At 32.0% G+C, this 15,533-nt stretch overlaps 1 protein-coding gene and 1 non-coding gene across 3 annotated transcripts; one reads left to right on the top strand and one right to left on the bottom strand.

Moving 5' to 3' along the window:
* Positions 1–274: 274 nt before the first annotated feature.
* LOC123213240 (serine/threonine-protein kinase SRK2E) lies at positions 275–4,209 on the top strand. 2 transcript variants are annotated; one of them, XM_044632633.1, is made up of 9 exons: positions 275–934; positions 1,766–1,840; positions 1,927–2,028; positions 2,107–2,160; positions 2,259–2,351; positions 2,663–2,755; positions 2,978–3,112; positions 3,192–3,290; positions 3,590–4,209. In XM_044632633.1, the coding sequence occupies exons 1-9, from the start codon at positions 758–760 to the stop codon at positions 3,881–3,883; spliced, it is 1,122 nt and encodes a 373-aa protein (XP_044488568.1). In that variant the 5' UTR covers positions 275–757; the 3' UTR covers positions 3,884–4,209. The 2 variants fall into 2 exon arrangements, with proteins under 2 accessions (XP_044488568.1, XP_044488569.1); XM_044632634.1 differs by having other exon boundaries at positions 284–934; positions 2,978–3,082.
* Positions 4,210–6,146: 1,937 nt separating this feature from the next.
* Positions 6,147–6,217, bottom strand: TRNAW-CCA. Its single transcript has one exon. It is a non-coding gene; the product is annotated as a tRNA-Trp (tRNA).
* Between the last annotated feature and the right edge of the window lie 9,316 nt (positions 6,218–15,533).

The raw sequence follows: 15,533 nt of genomic DNA, 5'->3' as shown, positions 1-15,533 counted from the left end.
TTTATTAACGGTTGATAATATCTTCGAAATTTCTGGAGAATCAACGTAGACATAACATAAGCAAATAGAATGTATCAATTATTTATTTATTTTTGTATATTTTAAACAAAAGGCAATGAGAGGAGCACAGTAGAATAACTATTCTCACTCACACCAAATCGCACGCTCTCTGCGACCAATCCCAAACAAAGAAAAAAGCATCCTCGTGAATTGTGATACATGCAACCTTATCCACAAGGCAAACTCTAATTCTGTAATTTCATACGCATCCATCTATCCTCACCTAAATTCGTCAAAAACTCCCAAAACCCCACTTCCATTTCAGTTAATTTCATCTTCATCACCAAATATCTTCTTTCCCTTCGTCAACTCTTAGTCATAGTCCCTCCCCTTTTCGATCACTTTATTAAACTAACCACTTATCACCAGTATCGGTTATAAACCCACACAAAATCAGATAAACAAATTAGCCTCCGAACAGTTTTCTTTTTTTTTTTCCCCTTTTTTTAAGGGTGGAACAGAGTTTGATTTGATGATCACGAGCTCTACCTTTCACGGGCACTAAGCCATCTGTAGTCTCTTTCTTCACCCAACTATCCTACGCTTTATGTCTCGCCACGTCACCCTTCCACCACCAGCATGATCTCGTAATGTGACTGGTCGTGGTTTCTTTAACTTGTTCTTCTGGGAGAGACGGGTTTTGCTTTCTTTGCTTTTTCTTGTGGGTTTTTTTGTTTTTGAATTGGTGTATTGAGTGATGGATCGATCGGCGATCACGGCGGGTCCCGGCATGGACATGCCGATCATGCATGATAGCGATCGGTACGAGCTCGTTCGCGATATTGGGTCAGGGAATTTTGGGGTTGCTAGGTTGATGAGAGATAAACAGACTGATGAACTTGTTGCTGTTAAGTATATCGAGAGAGGTGAGAAGGTTAGTCTCTAACTTTTACTACTTTGACTTTTTGTCTGTTTTTGGTTGTTGGGCTCTTTAGTTTAGTGGCTTATTACTTGGTTTTGTTGGTGTTGGTTTGAGTTCAGGTTCATTTCAGTTGGTTAGAGTTTAGTTCACTTGGTTTTGAGTTAGAAGGCCAGTTCAGGATTAATGGGTATTTGAATTTCGAGCTTTCTTAATGGGATTTTAGTTTACTGTGTAATTATTTAGCTTTTTCGATGATTGTTTGAGTTTATGTCAGTTAGGTTGTTTTTTTGAATTGATTGTGGTTGGTTGAGAATTAATGGTTTTTTTTTTTTTTTTATCGGTGTCTAGCTTTTTTTTTTTTAATTGTCGAGTGTAACATATATTTGTCAATGCATGATATTTGATTGGTTACAGATTATAGAGTTATTTGAATTTTGAGCCATTTTGTTGGGTGTTTCTAGATATTTATTATTATTATTATTATTATTTTTGGTACAGAGAAAATGAATTGAGTTTAGCTTATTGGGTGTGCTGATTTGAGATTTTTTAGCTGGCAACACTCTGAGATTAACTTGAATTTTATGGGAAGTTGTCGTTTGTTTGAATGCCAGTTTTCATTGAAAGAAGCTATAAAGATGTCAATCTTACTAATAATGCATATGCTTGTAGTTTATTGAAGTGTGACTTTGAATTGTAATGGGATGTTTTAAATTGTAGTGGATGATTGCATGCTTCTCTCTTTGTAATAGGCAGTAGTACTAATGTTATATGCTTTATATACATGACTCTCGTTGCCTTCTCCAATTGATGTTTTTATTTCACCATTTCTGTTGTGTTTGACAGATAGATGAAAATGTACAAAGGGAAATTATCAACCACAGGTCGCTAAGGCATCCCAATATTGTCAGATTTAAGGAGGTCTGTTCAGTTGCTACAACATTATTATAATTCTTCCTCCTCAGGGGAACACATCACACTTCAGTAATTTTATGATGTAAATATAGGTCATCTTAACGCCATCCCATCTGGCTATTGTGATGGAATATGCGTCTGGAGGAGAGCTATTTGAGCGCATATGCAATGCAGGACGGTTTAGTGAGGATGAGGTTCTTATCCATCTCATTCTTTTACACTCTGGTACAGCTTGAGATTCTATACTTTGAATTCTCTTTCTTTTGTTGCAGGCACGTTTTTTCTTCCAACAACTTATATCAGGAGTGAGCTACTGTCACTCAATGGTAATAATTTTCTCCTGTCAATCACTTTTGACTATATTTTTCTGGTATACCTAGAGGATGTATCTGGTTGACATGGTTGCTTTTTTTTTTTTCTGAAGCAAGTATGCCATCGTGACTTGAAATTGGAGAACACATTATTGGATGGAAGCCCAGCTCCTCGATTGAAGATTTGTGATTTTGGTTACTCAAAGGTATAAGATGCTCTTATAGTTTTTCTGTTTTTTGTGGCTATCTTTGTCTGTTCTGTTGCTTATATATGAGACTGAACATTTGATGTTTAGGTCCAAGACCGAAAGTTGTCTATTAATGCACCTCAAGGTGATTAATTGAATGATCTTTTGGTTGTATAGAGTTTCCTTTCTCTCTTTTGTCCTATTAGTGGGAATTGATTTCTTGATTTGCTCTCACTTGGTGATACCTTTTCAACGTTTTTCCTCTCTCACTATTTGCTATACTTTGAATCTTCATATACTATCATTCTGACATGATCTGGTTCTCCCAGTCTTCGGTGCTACACTCACAACCAAAATCAACGGTTGGCACTCCTGCATACATTGCCCCTGAAGTGTTACTTAAGAAAGAATATGATGGGAAGGTAACATTCATGAGAAAGTACTACAAGAGTATTACTTTATGGAGATTTGATTTTGACTCTCTAGAATCATTAAGCTTCCAACTATTGGGTGATTCATAAAACATGCACCTGAAGTACTTTGAAAGGATTAAAAGATAATATCTGAAATCATTACTTCATTGTAACTGTGTAATTAATCAACAGCTTGATGCTAATATTATACCAATTGGATGTGCTTTTCAGATTGCAGATGTATGGTCCTGTGGAGTAACCTTATATGTCATGCTGGTGGGAGCATATCCTTTTGAGGACCCTGAGGAGCCAAAGAACTTCCGCAAGACAATACACGTAAATCATTCCGTTTTAGCAACGATTGAAGTAACTTGTTACGCCTTTGTATCAGTGAATGACAGATTTACTAATTCTCTTTAGTGACATATTTGGTTGTTTCTTGCAGCGTATTCTGAATGTTCAGTACTCAATTCCAGATTATGTTCATATATCTCCTGAGTGCCGGCATCTGATCTCCAGGATTTTTGTGGCTGATCCTGCAAAGGTTAGTTCACTCTTTCTTGACAGCTGAGTGCTATTCAGTGTATTTTGAAAGAAAATATTATTTGCCACAATGTCCATCCCATCATGTATTTTGTTATCTCACTGGACTCCTTCCCTTTCCCCCAACCTCCCCCCGCAAGAAATATCAAATGAAATTCTTAGGAAGATGCAGATGTGCAATGTTTGTGTGTTTGTATAAGTATGCCTCAATTTCTTCCTTTTCTTTGCTTGTAATGGTACTTTCCATTTCCCACTTCAAATGTCATACTTTTGATTTGATTCTCATTTTTACTGTGGCAGAGGATAACTATTCCTGAGATTAGAAACCATGAGTGGTTCTTAAAGAACCTTCCAGCTGATCTCATGGTCGAAAACACAACGAACAACCAGTTTGAAGAGCCTGATCAGCCCATGCAAAGCAATGATGAGATCATGCAAATCATTGCTGAAGCTACAATTCCAGCTGCTGGAACACAGAGTCTCAACCATTATTTGACTGGTAGCCTTGACATTGATGACGAAATGGAGGAGGACCTAGAAACTGATCCTGATCTCGACATTGATAGCAGCGGGGAGATTGTGTATGCTATGTGATTATTGCAAGACCAATGAGCGAGGAGGAATAATGATAAACCATATGTTGAATGAATTTTCATTTGTCTTGTGGGGATCCAGTTACATGGTTGTGAAGATTTAAAAAACTTTTACTGTTGCTTAGAAATATCTATCTTACATGTTAGCCTGGAATCCGCATGTGGTGCAGTTGTTTTCATCTTGCTTGTGCCATTCACCTTTTTAGTGAAATGATGTTATTTCCTGTATTCTGTGTTTTGTGCCACTTTCAGGTGGCTTTACATGTGCTATAGTGTACACTTCATACAATAATGTGTAATAAAATTGTTAGTCTTGTATCTTTTTTTAAGCTTCTATTCTCCTAAACATTTGCTATTTGTTGTGTTATAACTCAACCTACAGAAGTACTACCATATAAACCAGAAGAGTAGCAGTCCTTTAAACGAAAGAGAAAATGGGGAAACCCCATAGCAGAAAAAGCTGTAATACATGTCTTTTATTCTTTTGTTTGAATGGTTCTTTCACAGATCTACAGGTAAAGTAGAAAGGAGGAGGGTTTGAAGAGGAAAATAAGAAGAATTTAGAAAAAATGTTAAAGAGCAAAGAAGAGATTTTTGTGGAAGGAGAGGGAGAGAAAGGATCGGGAATGGATGGGTTGGCTATTAAACAAACCAAAACACTACGACAAAATAGTGAACTGGTAACCGAACTGAAAAGCTGATTTGTTCATATCTTTGACTTGGCCCTTGAGCAGCTGATATTCCAACTCTGGTATCCGTTAATTATTAACACCCCTAAGTTTGTGATTGATGCTTGGTCCTTTTTGGGAGCTCTTGCCTTTCGTTCCACTGCTTGCTGTGCTTCGCCTATTTTCTTGGTTCCCTGCTCTGTTTCCTTTTCATGGTCCAGTTCGTGGGGTTTCCTTCTGTGCTTTTTTGGTGTTTTGTTTGAGCAGAGTATTAGTTACGTGGGCTCTTCTTGTATAGCTATTGTAATTAATGCTTCTTTTGTATGATTCTTAGTTATTTTGTATAATTTAACAAAATGAGCTTAAGTTGTTCGTTTCACCATTGGCGTTCTCTTAATATACTCTTTACTTACCAAACAAAAAGCCCCTTAAGTTTGCTCATTTCCCATAGCAGGTTTTGTAGTAAACTTCAAACTTACCATGCTTTGCCTTCGCTAATGGTACGTTCTGCACGTTCTTACTACTACTACTCTTGCCGCCTCTTAAACGGCTATAACTTGTCGGGAATTTTGCTTAATTATTATATTTACAGTTGGGCCCTCATGCCAAGTGTGTGGGTGGTTATCACACTAGTCTCACACACTAGAGGTCCCACATTCAAACCCGGTTTTAGACATTTTTCAAAAATTTATTTTTAAGAAGGGGAAAGGACTATTTTCCACTCAAATTTTACGCCATTTTGAAACCAAAATGTCTTCTCCCACCCATAGTTATTTTACTGTTTATATTAAAAGGTTATAAAGTTTATTACTCTCTGTCTCTCAGGTTTTAGAAACTAATATTTTACCTTTACTTAAAGTTTTTAAACTTTGAAAAGTAATATTTTCATCAAAAAACCTGAGATTTTCATATTTTTTTAAAACTCAGTTATCCTCTATAACTTTCAAAAATAATAGTTTTACCCCCATTCTTCAATTTCAGCTTTCGATGTCATCTCCAGCGTCATCTTCGACCTCCTTCTTCTATTGTGATGACGGTGGTGCGATGAAGAGATCTCTATCTTCTTGTTGTACGGTGTGACAAAGAGACGAAGATTTCTTCATTACACCAACCAGATGTGTCATCCTTCGTCACTCATCTGGTTGTCCAGGCGCGACGACGAAAGACAACGAAACGTCATCCTTCGTTTTTTTTTCCAAATCTAGACGACGCTTCGTCGTCTTGATTTGGGTGATAAGGGTCATCCTTCGTCGTCCTTTGTAGTCAGAGAAGAGAGATCAGTGGAATGCGTTGGCTATCAGTGGTGGAAGAAGAATAAAACAAACCCTAGAGGTGAAATCTAAACTTTTTAAACTTTGAGGATGGATTGATGTGTTAGTTTTTAAAACCTGGAGGGGGAATGATAATATTTTAAAGTTTATAGATAAAATGACGATTTTTAACTAAAATTTTGGACGACAATTTAACGATGGGTGGGAGAAGAAGTTTTTTATCTTTCGTAGGTGTAGGTTTGAAAATAAACTAAAATTTGGATAAAAAACAGTCTTGTGCCCTTTTAAGAATGAAAAGGCGGAAGAAAAATTTGCGAACGGGAATTGAACCCGACGTGAATCGAACACGCAACTTCTGATCTGGAGTCAGACGCGCTACCATTGCGCCATGTATCCACTTGCGATAAATTGGTTTCTGCATTTTATATATGTTAAAGTCAGTTGCTATTTTTAACCAGTATCTGATATTTTTTCAAGGAGATAGTTAATAATTCTAAGGGGATTAATGACAATTTAGGAGTGTACATAGTACTTTTTAGAAAGATGTGGGTGCCCTAACAATTTACCATCTCTTAAAGTGCAATAGTTTTTATTTTGTGATATTCTAATAAAGTAAAATTTTCACATGATAATTATAAAATATTATTACAACTGATGTATTTTACTTTAATGGTGTTGATTGGTAAGTAACAAATGAATGTATAGTACTTTCGAGATTAATAACCTTCAGACAATGTTTAAATTTCTAATAAAATTAAATATATATATATATATATATATATATATTATATGTATTATTATATGATTAAATATTATTTAATTTTTAATTTTTAATTATTTATTCATATAATGATACATCATTGTTTATGTATATAATACTACATTTAAATTTTTAATCCATTTCATAATTTTCACTTTAATGGTATTGATCATAAATGACTAATTAATGTAATGTTATTTTATTTTTAATTTAAAATCCTTCAGTATTTTCATTTTCGTTTGCCAATGAAGAGAAAGAGAGAGCCGATGAAGGTTTAAAGTGGAAAAAGGAGGCCGATGAAAGTTGAATGACATATAGGTATTTTAGTTTTTAATACTTATCGGTGAAAGTTGAAATATAGACTAAACTTGGGTGGTTGGCCTCTTGAAATATAAAAAGACGGTGTGGCACATTTTTTATGGATAGATGTTCATATTTAATTAGCTGCATGTTATTCCCGCGGGTAGGTGACGGCACGTATAGGTGACAGACGGAGTGCCAGGAGAAATTGAACAGAGGAAAGGCAACTGGGGGAGGAGGGGAGAAGAGGATGATTGTCGGGGTGTAATAAAATTTATGAAAAATAAGGGTACTGAAGAGAAAAATATAAAACCTTAGTAAGAGAAAAGGTAATTTTTTAAACCTAAACCGGAGAACTTGTGTAGTTTTAATCCCATATGACGAATTAGAAAACTCAATTATGAAACTTATGAAGACGTGGATGCGAAAATTAGAACCCAAATATCTAAGCAAATTTTAAAGGCATCCAGTTATGAAATATTAATGAAGATTTGTCCAAAAACCAGTAGACAGCTAGCAGCATTCAATTGTTGTTTTGGCTCTGCATTTTTCAATATTCTCTTGTTTTTTATTAATGGATAACCCACCAAGGGACTCAGCTTTCATCAAATATTATAACTGTATCCATCTCACATCCTTCTAATCCTTCTGTAATAAAGCAAAAGCCCTTTTGAAACTATGCAATAATAGACAATATATTAAACTCATGAGATTCATAAACAGGACTAGATTGCAAGGATTTGGAATCAGTCAATGAAAATTCAACATTGAATATTATTACAAACGAACAGCCTTAAAGCTCTCTCTTATATCCCTGCAGCAGCTTCCTTGTGTACTCAAACCAGCCTACAATGAATTGCAGAAGAAGAAGAAGAAGAAGAAGGGTTTGTGTCATGGTAAAAATCCAACGTAGGGGAGGGGAAAAGGAGCAGCAGTAGCAAAAGAAGTAGAAAGGTCCGGAGACATATTCTGCTGAATAACTATACCAACTGCTTCTGCAACAAACATCACAAACTTTATAGCCAGCTTCACAATCTCTATGCAAATCGCCAACCTCTGTATGATCACCATTCTTTCTAAAATTTTCAAGTCTGAAAAAAATCCCTCTCTCTCTCTCTCCCAAGAGCCAACAACCCTTCACAAGTATACAAGCAGTTGATGAGATTTATGTAGATGGAGATGGTCATCCATTTTTTCATTTACATAGATGACACTTTACATGTGCTTAGATGAAGACATCAATTTAATCACCTTCACCAGGTGAGGAACATAGGCAGGAAATCATGGTAAAGTTGAAAAAGTTGATAAGGATAAATAATTGGAATGGGCAATCTCTGATGTAACAACAACATTACATCACACTTCATAAATAACTGGTCCACTGTACAACCAAAAAAAAAATCTTCATATTATCTTATGGTTAGTTTGCTGAATATTCATTAATTATTGAAAATTATATCAATAAAATTATATAAATAATTTATATATATAAATAATAATATCTTATTATATAATTAAATATTATTTTATCTTTATATAATAGGACTCATACAAGTTCGATTGAAAAAATAATTCAAGTGCACGTGTTAAATTGTAGACAAGGAAAAAATAATATAAAATAAAATAAAATATTGCAAATAGAGAACAACTAAAATAAAATGTTATAAATGACTTTATTTTTCTTTAGATTTTTATTCATGCAGTGGAGTCCAAGAGTGAACAAATCCAAAACAAAGAATTAAAAAGAAAGAAATCTTTAAGGGAACGTTTGGTTTGGGTAATGTTTTATTACTAAAACAGAAAGATTATCTTGAAGATAGATTACTTAAAAGATTATTGGATATAAATGATTACTATGTTTGATAAAATTTGATAAGTATAAATAATTATTATATTTAGTTAAAAGTAATAAAAGATTACTAGTAAATTATTTTACTTAAATGTCCTTGAATATAATTATTTTTAAATATTTTTATATTATTTTTCATATTAATTAAAAATAAATTTATTTTTGTCTCAAAAAATTAATAAATAATAATATAATTATAATAAAATCAAGATTATCTTGGTAATTTTTAAATATCTAAGGTGAAGGTGGTAATCAGATTACCACCTATATTACCTGCCACGTCAGTATTGATAATAGAAAATTACTGTAATATTTTATTACTGACAAACCAAATAAGGAAATAAAAAATAGATTATCAAGGTAATCTTTAAAAACTGGAACCAAACAGCCCTTAAAGGAAATTATAATAAATGCCCAAAACTAAAGGGTGTTAAACGAAATTACCCGAAATTCTAAGGATTAAGCAAAAATGCCCTCAATTTGAGAAATGACCAAACTGCCCTTATATATAAACCCCACATTTCCTACGGATTTACTGTTCAAATTCAGAGAAAATTCAGATCTCCCACAGGCACAATGGGTTTTCGTCTTTTCCGTTGACTTTTCCTATTTTTCGGCAACCGAAAATAACAAATAAGGATAGTACGTCATCTCACTTCTTGTTTGAATCAATTTATTGTTAGGATTATTGAGATTTGAGGGAGATTTTGAGGTTTGAATGTTTATGATTTCGAATCTGAACAATGTATAAAATGTTTTGATTCTTGGTTGTTTTTCTTGAATTTCTTGAGGGGTTTTGTGTTATTGGATGTGTAGATTTGATTTGTGTTGAAATGACAATTTTTGGCAGGAAAATGGGTTAGATCTGCCAGCGCTACGTAATCTCTCACGGGTGCTCGTGGGGTGGGGGGAAAATTTAACGTTTTCAAAATTTTAGGGGGAGGGGGAAGAGGGGGAGATCCATGGAGGTCCATGGGAAATTTTATATTGAACTGTAGGGCAGTTCGTGAAAACCGTAGGTTGGGTGGAAATTGATTTTTTTAAAACTATAGGGCCTATAGGAGACATAATTTGAATAACCATAACTTTTGATCCGGTAGGAGTTACGAGGCCTGTAATATATCAACGCGAAGCTCGTTTTGAGCTCTATAATAACAACCAACTTTACTATTGTGCCCAATTTGGAAGCCCAAATAAAACTGTTTCAGTGTGTATTATGCAGTTTTTTTGTTTTACTAAATTTAAAATTTTCGGTTTTTATGATTTTGAGCTTGTTTGTAACCAGACTAGACTTTTTTGATATATAGTTTTCAAATTTAACATCTGTCTCTTTAGTTTTGTACTTTTCTAGACACGTTTTATGATGTAATTACAAAATTTCAGATCGATTTTACAGTTTTCTCGTTCATAAGCTGTTTGAACATGTAGTTTTCGAAATTTAAATATATTTTTTCAGATTTTTGAGTGATTTTTTGATTGTTGACATTCTAAGGTATTTTAATATATTTATTCTTAACATGTTATTTAAATCCTTTTTATATTGTGTAATATCAAAATGCCTCTCATATTCTTCTAACATTTCATTTAACCCCTAAATTATTATCAAATATCCAAATGCCCCCTTTACATGACATACAAATTATATTTAACTAATAAAATTAAGTTTTGAGTTAAGATTCATATAAATACTTGTTTTCATGAATTGATTTTTTTTACTCGAATTCAGAAATATGAACTTCTTCCTTCCGAACGAACCTGTAGTAATTGATATTAAGTAAAAATGAGAGTGAAAGTGAGTGTTTAAGTGATATGAGAAGTGTATGTAATGAGAGTAAGAGTGAGAGGTTTTATATAGATGTGGTGAAGGGTAATTTTGGTATTTAAAAAAAAAATTACGGCATTTTTGCTTAGGAATAGGAAAAATGGGCATTTTTGCTTAAGAATTGGTCAAAATGACATTTTTACTTAATAAAAAGTAAAATGGGTATTTAATATAATTTCCCAATATTTAAATTTAGTGGGACCCATTATATGGAAAAAAAATTTGATAGGGGGTTGGCGACGTCGCCAAGGGGTTGGCTTCATCTGAAAACTTTTCAGATTTAAATTTTTGTATTTTATAATAATCAATACAACATTATAACAACTTTAAACAATAAAAATAATACACACACGAGCACTAAATTAGGATGAACAAACATAAAAAATAAAAGAATTGAGTGCAATGAAAGAAAATAGAAAAAATAAATAAATTCAATAGGGCCTGGGGGGTTGGCGTTAACACCAAGCCAACCCTTGGCGTTGCCACCAACGGTTGGCGTTAATGTCAACCTGTTATTCGTCTGAAATTTTTTCAGGTCTGAATTTTTATATTTTATAACCATTAATACAATATTAAATAATATTATAACAATTTTAAATAATAGAAACAATATGAAATAATAACATTAAACAATATAATAATATGAAATTATAATAGAATTAAATTTTACATGAAGTTATGAACATGAATCTACTATACTTATTTCATTTTCAATTGTTCATAAAGAAAACACATAACATATGGGCTTGAGTCAACACTGACTTGAATATGGATGATTTTGTTGTAAAATCTTTACAGTAGATGTTAATTCTCTTAATAAATTTAACAATTTTCGTCTTTCTCTCCCTTGTGTCTAAGTTGAATCATTTATAATAGTTTTCTCATGGGTTTTATTATTCAATCACGTGTCTTCTATGATGAAAAATTTATTTATTTTTATGCTGTAGAAATTTCTTCTTCACTTAAAGGCTGAGAAAGAAAAGAGAAAAAGTTACAGAGAAAAAGAAAGAATCTCTGTATGGGTCACGGTAATAGGGGTATTTTAAAAAAGTAAATTACTGTTATGGTATATTTATTTAAGTTTTGAGATGGATAATATATATGTATACACAGATTAAAATAAGGATAAAAATTTCAATTTCCCTTTTTTAAACCTAAACTGGAGAACTTGTGTAGTTTTAACCTATATGACGAATTAGAATACTCAATTATGAAAATTATGAAGACGTGGACGCGATAATTGGAACCCAAATATCTAAGCAAATTTCAAAGGCATCCAGTTATGAAATATTAATGAAGATTTGTCCAAAAACCAGCTGACAGCTAGCAGCATTCAATTGTTTTTTTGACTCCGCATTCTTCAATATTCTCTTTTTTTTATTAATGGATAACCCACCAAGGGACTCAGCTTTCATCAAATATTATAACTGTATCCATCTCACATCCTTCTAATCCTTCTGTAATAAAGCAAAAGCCCTTTCGAAACTATGCAATTATAGACAATATATTAAACTCATGAGATTCATAAACAAGACTAGATTGCAAGGATTTGGAATCAATCAATGAAAATTCAACATTGAATATTATTACAAATGAACAGCCTTAAAGGTCTCTCTTATATCCCTGCAGCAGCTTCCTTGTGTACTCAAACCAGCCTACAATGAATTGCAGAAGAAGAAGAAGAAGAAGGGTTTGTGTCATGGAAAAAATCCAACGTAGGGGAGGGGAAAAGGAGCAGCAGTAGCAAAAGAAGTAGAAAGGTCCGGAGACATATTCTGCTGAATAACTATACCAACTGCTTCTGCAACAAACATCACAAACTTTATAGCCAGCTTCACAATCTCTATGCAAATCGCCAACCTCTGTATGATCACCATTCTTTCTAAAATTTTCAAGTCTGAAAAAAATCCCTCTCTCTCTCTCTCTCTCCCAAGAGCCAACAACCCTTCACAAGTATACAAACAGTTGATGAGATTTATGTAGATGGAGATGGTCATCCATTTTTTCATTTACATAAATGACACTTTACATGTGCTTAGATGAAGACATCAATTTAATCACCTTCACCAGGCGAGGAACATAGGCAGGAAATCATGGTCAAGTTGAAAAAGTAGAAAAGGATAAATAATTGGAATAGGCAATCTCTGATGTAACAAAAACATTACATCACACTTCATAAATAACTGGTCCACTGTACAACCAAAAAAATTCTACATGTCGTCTGATGATTAGTTTGTTGAACATATATTAATTATTAAAAATTATATATATAATTTGTGTATATAAATAATAATGTGTCATTATATTATGATTAAATATTATTTTATTATTAATTTTTAATTATCTAATCACATAATGATACGTCATTATTTGTATATATATAACATTATTTAAAAAATATATTTTCATCCCTAGATAATATAAATAACACTTTTTCATTAAAAATTAAACTTTTTTAATAATTAAAAAAAAAACCATGACATAGTGCTAAAAAATGAAATTACCATTATGTCTCTAATATATCATTTTTCAAATTATTATAAAAAATAAAAATAAAACCTTTAAATATCCAAATGATAAAGAATCCATTTATTCTCCTATCTTTTCACCCTCACCCCTTTCTTCTTGGTTTCAAACTGTCACTGATTTCACCTTCTTTCTTTTCCTATATTTCTTTATTCATTTTCTTCCTTTCATAATTTGACTCGGTTTGACTATTTCAGTTCAATTGATTGATTCATTGACAATTCTGATGGTTTCCTTCCCACCATCTCTTTTCCCCTTCTCCCATTGAGATTCGTTTGAGATAAACACAACTTGATTGAAAAAAAAAAGACTATTTCAAAAGACCGATTGATAATTAGAAAGGAGATGGTTGTTGAAGAGAAGGATAAATAAATCTTAGGGGTGAAATGGTCACTTTTTAAATTTTGAGTAGAAAAAAATTGTTAGATTTTTAAACTATTGGGGGCGGGGGAACAATGATAAAATTTTAGTTTTTTAAATATTTTAAACTAAATTATATTTTTACCTTTAACCATAACAATGAACCTTAATAGAGGAGTAAGTGTTTAAGTGTTTTAAACTTTATAGGTGAGAGTTGGAATACACTAAAGCTTAGGTGGGCATAAGTCTTTTGGGCTATAGAATAAATATATTCTTGAAATATCAAAAGACTGTGTGACACATTTTTTATGAATAATTGTTCATATTTAATTAGGCTTGATTTAAAAGAAGTGGGTTTATACTTTTTTGTCTTTTCATTTGAAATATTGGAACAATTTCTTAGGTGAAATTGGCATTATCTGATTAATCTTCTTATTCTTTATTATGTTACATAAACTACTTTGTAATTTCTATATGTCTACATGAATTACCTGGATATTACATTACCATAAAAAAATTAATCAATAATAAGATATATAATATATTATTGATGAATAATTTTGGGATGAAATGTCTCGAAAATGCGCATTATGGCACATGGGAGTTTGATTTGATTATTTTCATTTTAATAAAATTATGTGTACATATTTTTATATACAATTTAGAAATATAAATAATGTGTTATCATGTGATTGAATTATCTTATATTAAAGATAAAAAAATATTTAATCATATGATGACACAATATTTATATATTTAAATTGTGTATAAAAAATATGCACAAATAGCATTGCTCTTATCATTTTCTTTGAGGTAAAAGGACTATTTCCTACCCAAGTTTAGTTACGTTTATAAAGTCATACTTATAAGGTTTGAAAAACCTAAAATCCCACCCATTGACCAACTACGATTAAAATTTTCTATTAGAGACAGAGGTAAAATCATCATTTTACTAATAATATTAAAAAAATAAAATTCATTACACATTTCTACTAAGTTTTAAAACTAACATTTCACTTCTATATAAAAGTTTTCTAATTTTGAAAAGTTATATTTTCCTCTCCCAAATCTTAGAGTTTTTTTGTTCTCCCCTCTGCCCATTATCTTCGACACCGATGACCTCTCCTCTCCATCTTAAACCGTTGATCGATGTATAAAAAGTATTCTGAAACGAATCTCTTCGTTACAGATGAAAAGTTCCTTTTTAGATTGCTTTTTATGCATCGACCAAAGGTTTAACGTGGAGAGAAGAGTTGTCAACATCGGAGATGATGACCGGAGGGGTGAAGAAACATGTTGAGAGAAAAATGTAATTTTTCAAAATTAAAAAACTTTAAACAAGGGTAAAGTTATTAGTTTTTAAAACTTAGAGGGAAAAACGTAATAAAATTTATATTTTTTAATATTATTAGTAAAATAATAATTTTATCCCAACTTTTAATATAAAATGTTAACGATAATTGTGATAAATGTGAGATTTTAGATTTTTTAAATCTTGCTGGTATAATTTTAAGTACGCAACGAAATTGGGTGGAAATAGTCCTGTGGCCTTTCTTTGTAGAAATAATGCGTCAAATTATAAACCAATTATTCAATCGTTTTTATATTAGCTAGACATGTGCGATATTTAATATTATAATATTTGCTAAACTAAATTTTGAAATATATAATTTGATCTGTAGGGAACCCTTTGGTACGATTGTTATCAAGTCTATTTCCATGGGCTAAATAATTGCATCATTAACAAGCTAGAGAAAATCTATTTCCCACCCATGGTTTGCAAAACGCACTTGTCATCCTTTCAATTTTTAAACTACAATTTTTTGTAAAATTTCTAACTCTATTTGTGAATGATCATATTATTCCTAATAATTTCAATTTTTTTTTGAAATTATATTATTACCTTTAACCATGATTGTTGACAATTTAGTCAAATTTACAACTAAAACACATTCGAAAAGTGAGTGATTTAGCAATCTAGCTTCAATTTTTTTCAAAATTTTGGAAAAGTAAATGACGGTTTTGCATTTTAATGGTTGCTCTTTTATTTTTAACATGGTTGAGTTTTGTTTTGTATGGTATTTTGTAAATGGTG

This window comes from Mangifera indica, chromosome 4 (genome assembly GCF_011075055.1).
Source record: "Mangifera indica cultivar Alphonso chromosome 4, CATAS_Mindica_2.1, whole genome shotgun sequence".
Lineage (NCBI taxonomy): Eukaryota > Viridiplantae > Streptophyta > Magnoliopsida > Sapindales > Anacardiaceae > Mangifera > Mangifera indica.
This window is presented reverse-complemented; position numbering and strand designations above follow the sequence as displayed.

What these genes read in the sequence shown, in the direction of transcription:
- LOC123213240 (XM_044632633.1), top strand. Translation starts at nt 758, where the DNA reads ATGGATCGATCGGCGATCACGGCGGGTCCCGGCATGGACATGCCGATC. An exon ending in GACGGTTTAGTGAGGATGAG is followed by an intron (nt 2,029 to 2,106) that starts GTTCTTATCCAT and finishes CTTTTGTTGCAG; the next exon opens with GCACGTTTTTTCTTCCAACA. An exon ending in CCGTTTTAGCAACGATTGAA is followed by an intron (nt 3,113 to 3,191) that starts GTAACTTGTTAC and finishes TGTTTCTTGCAG; the next exon opens with CGTATTCTGAATGTTCAGTA.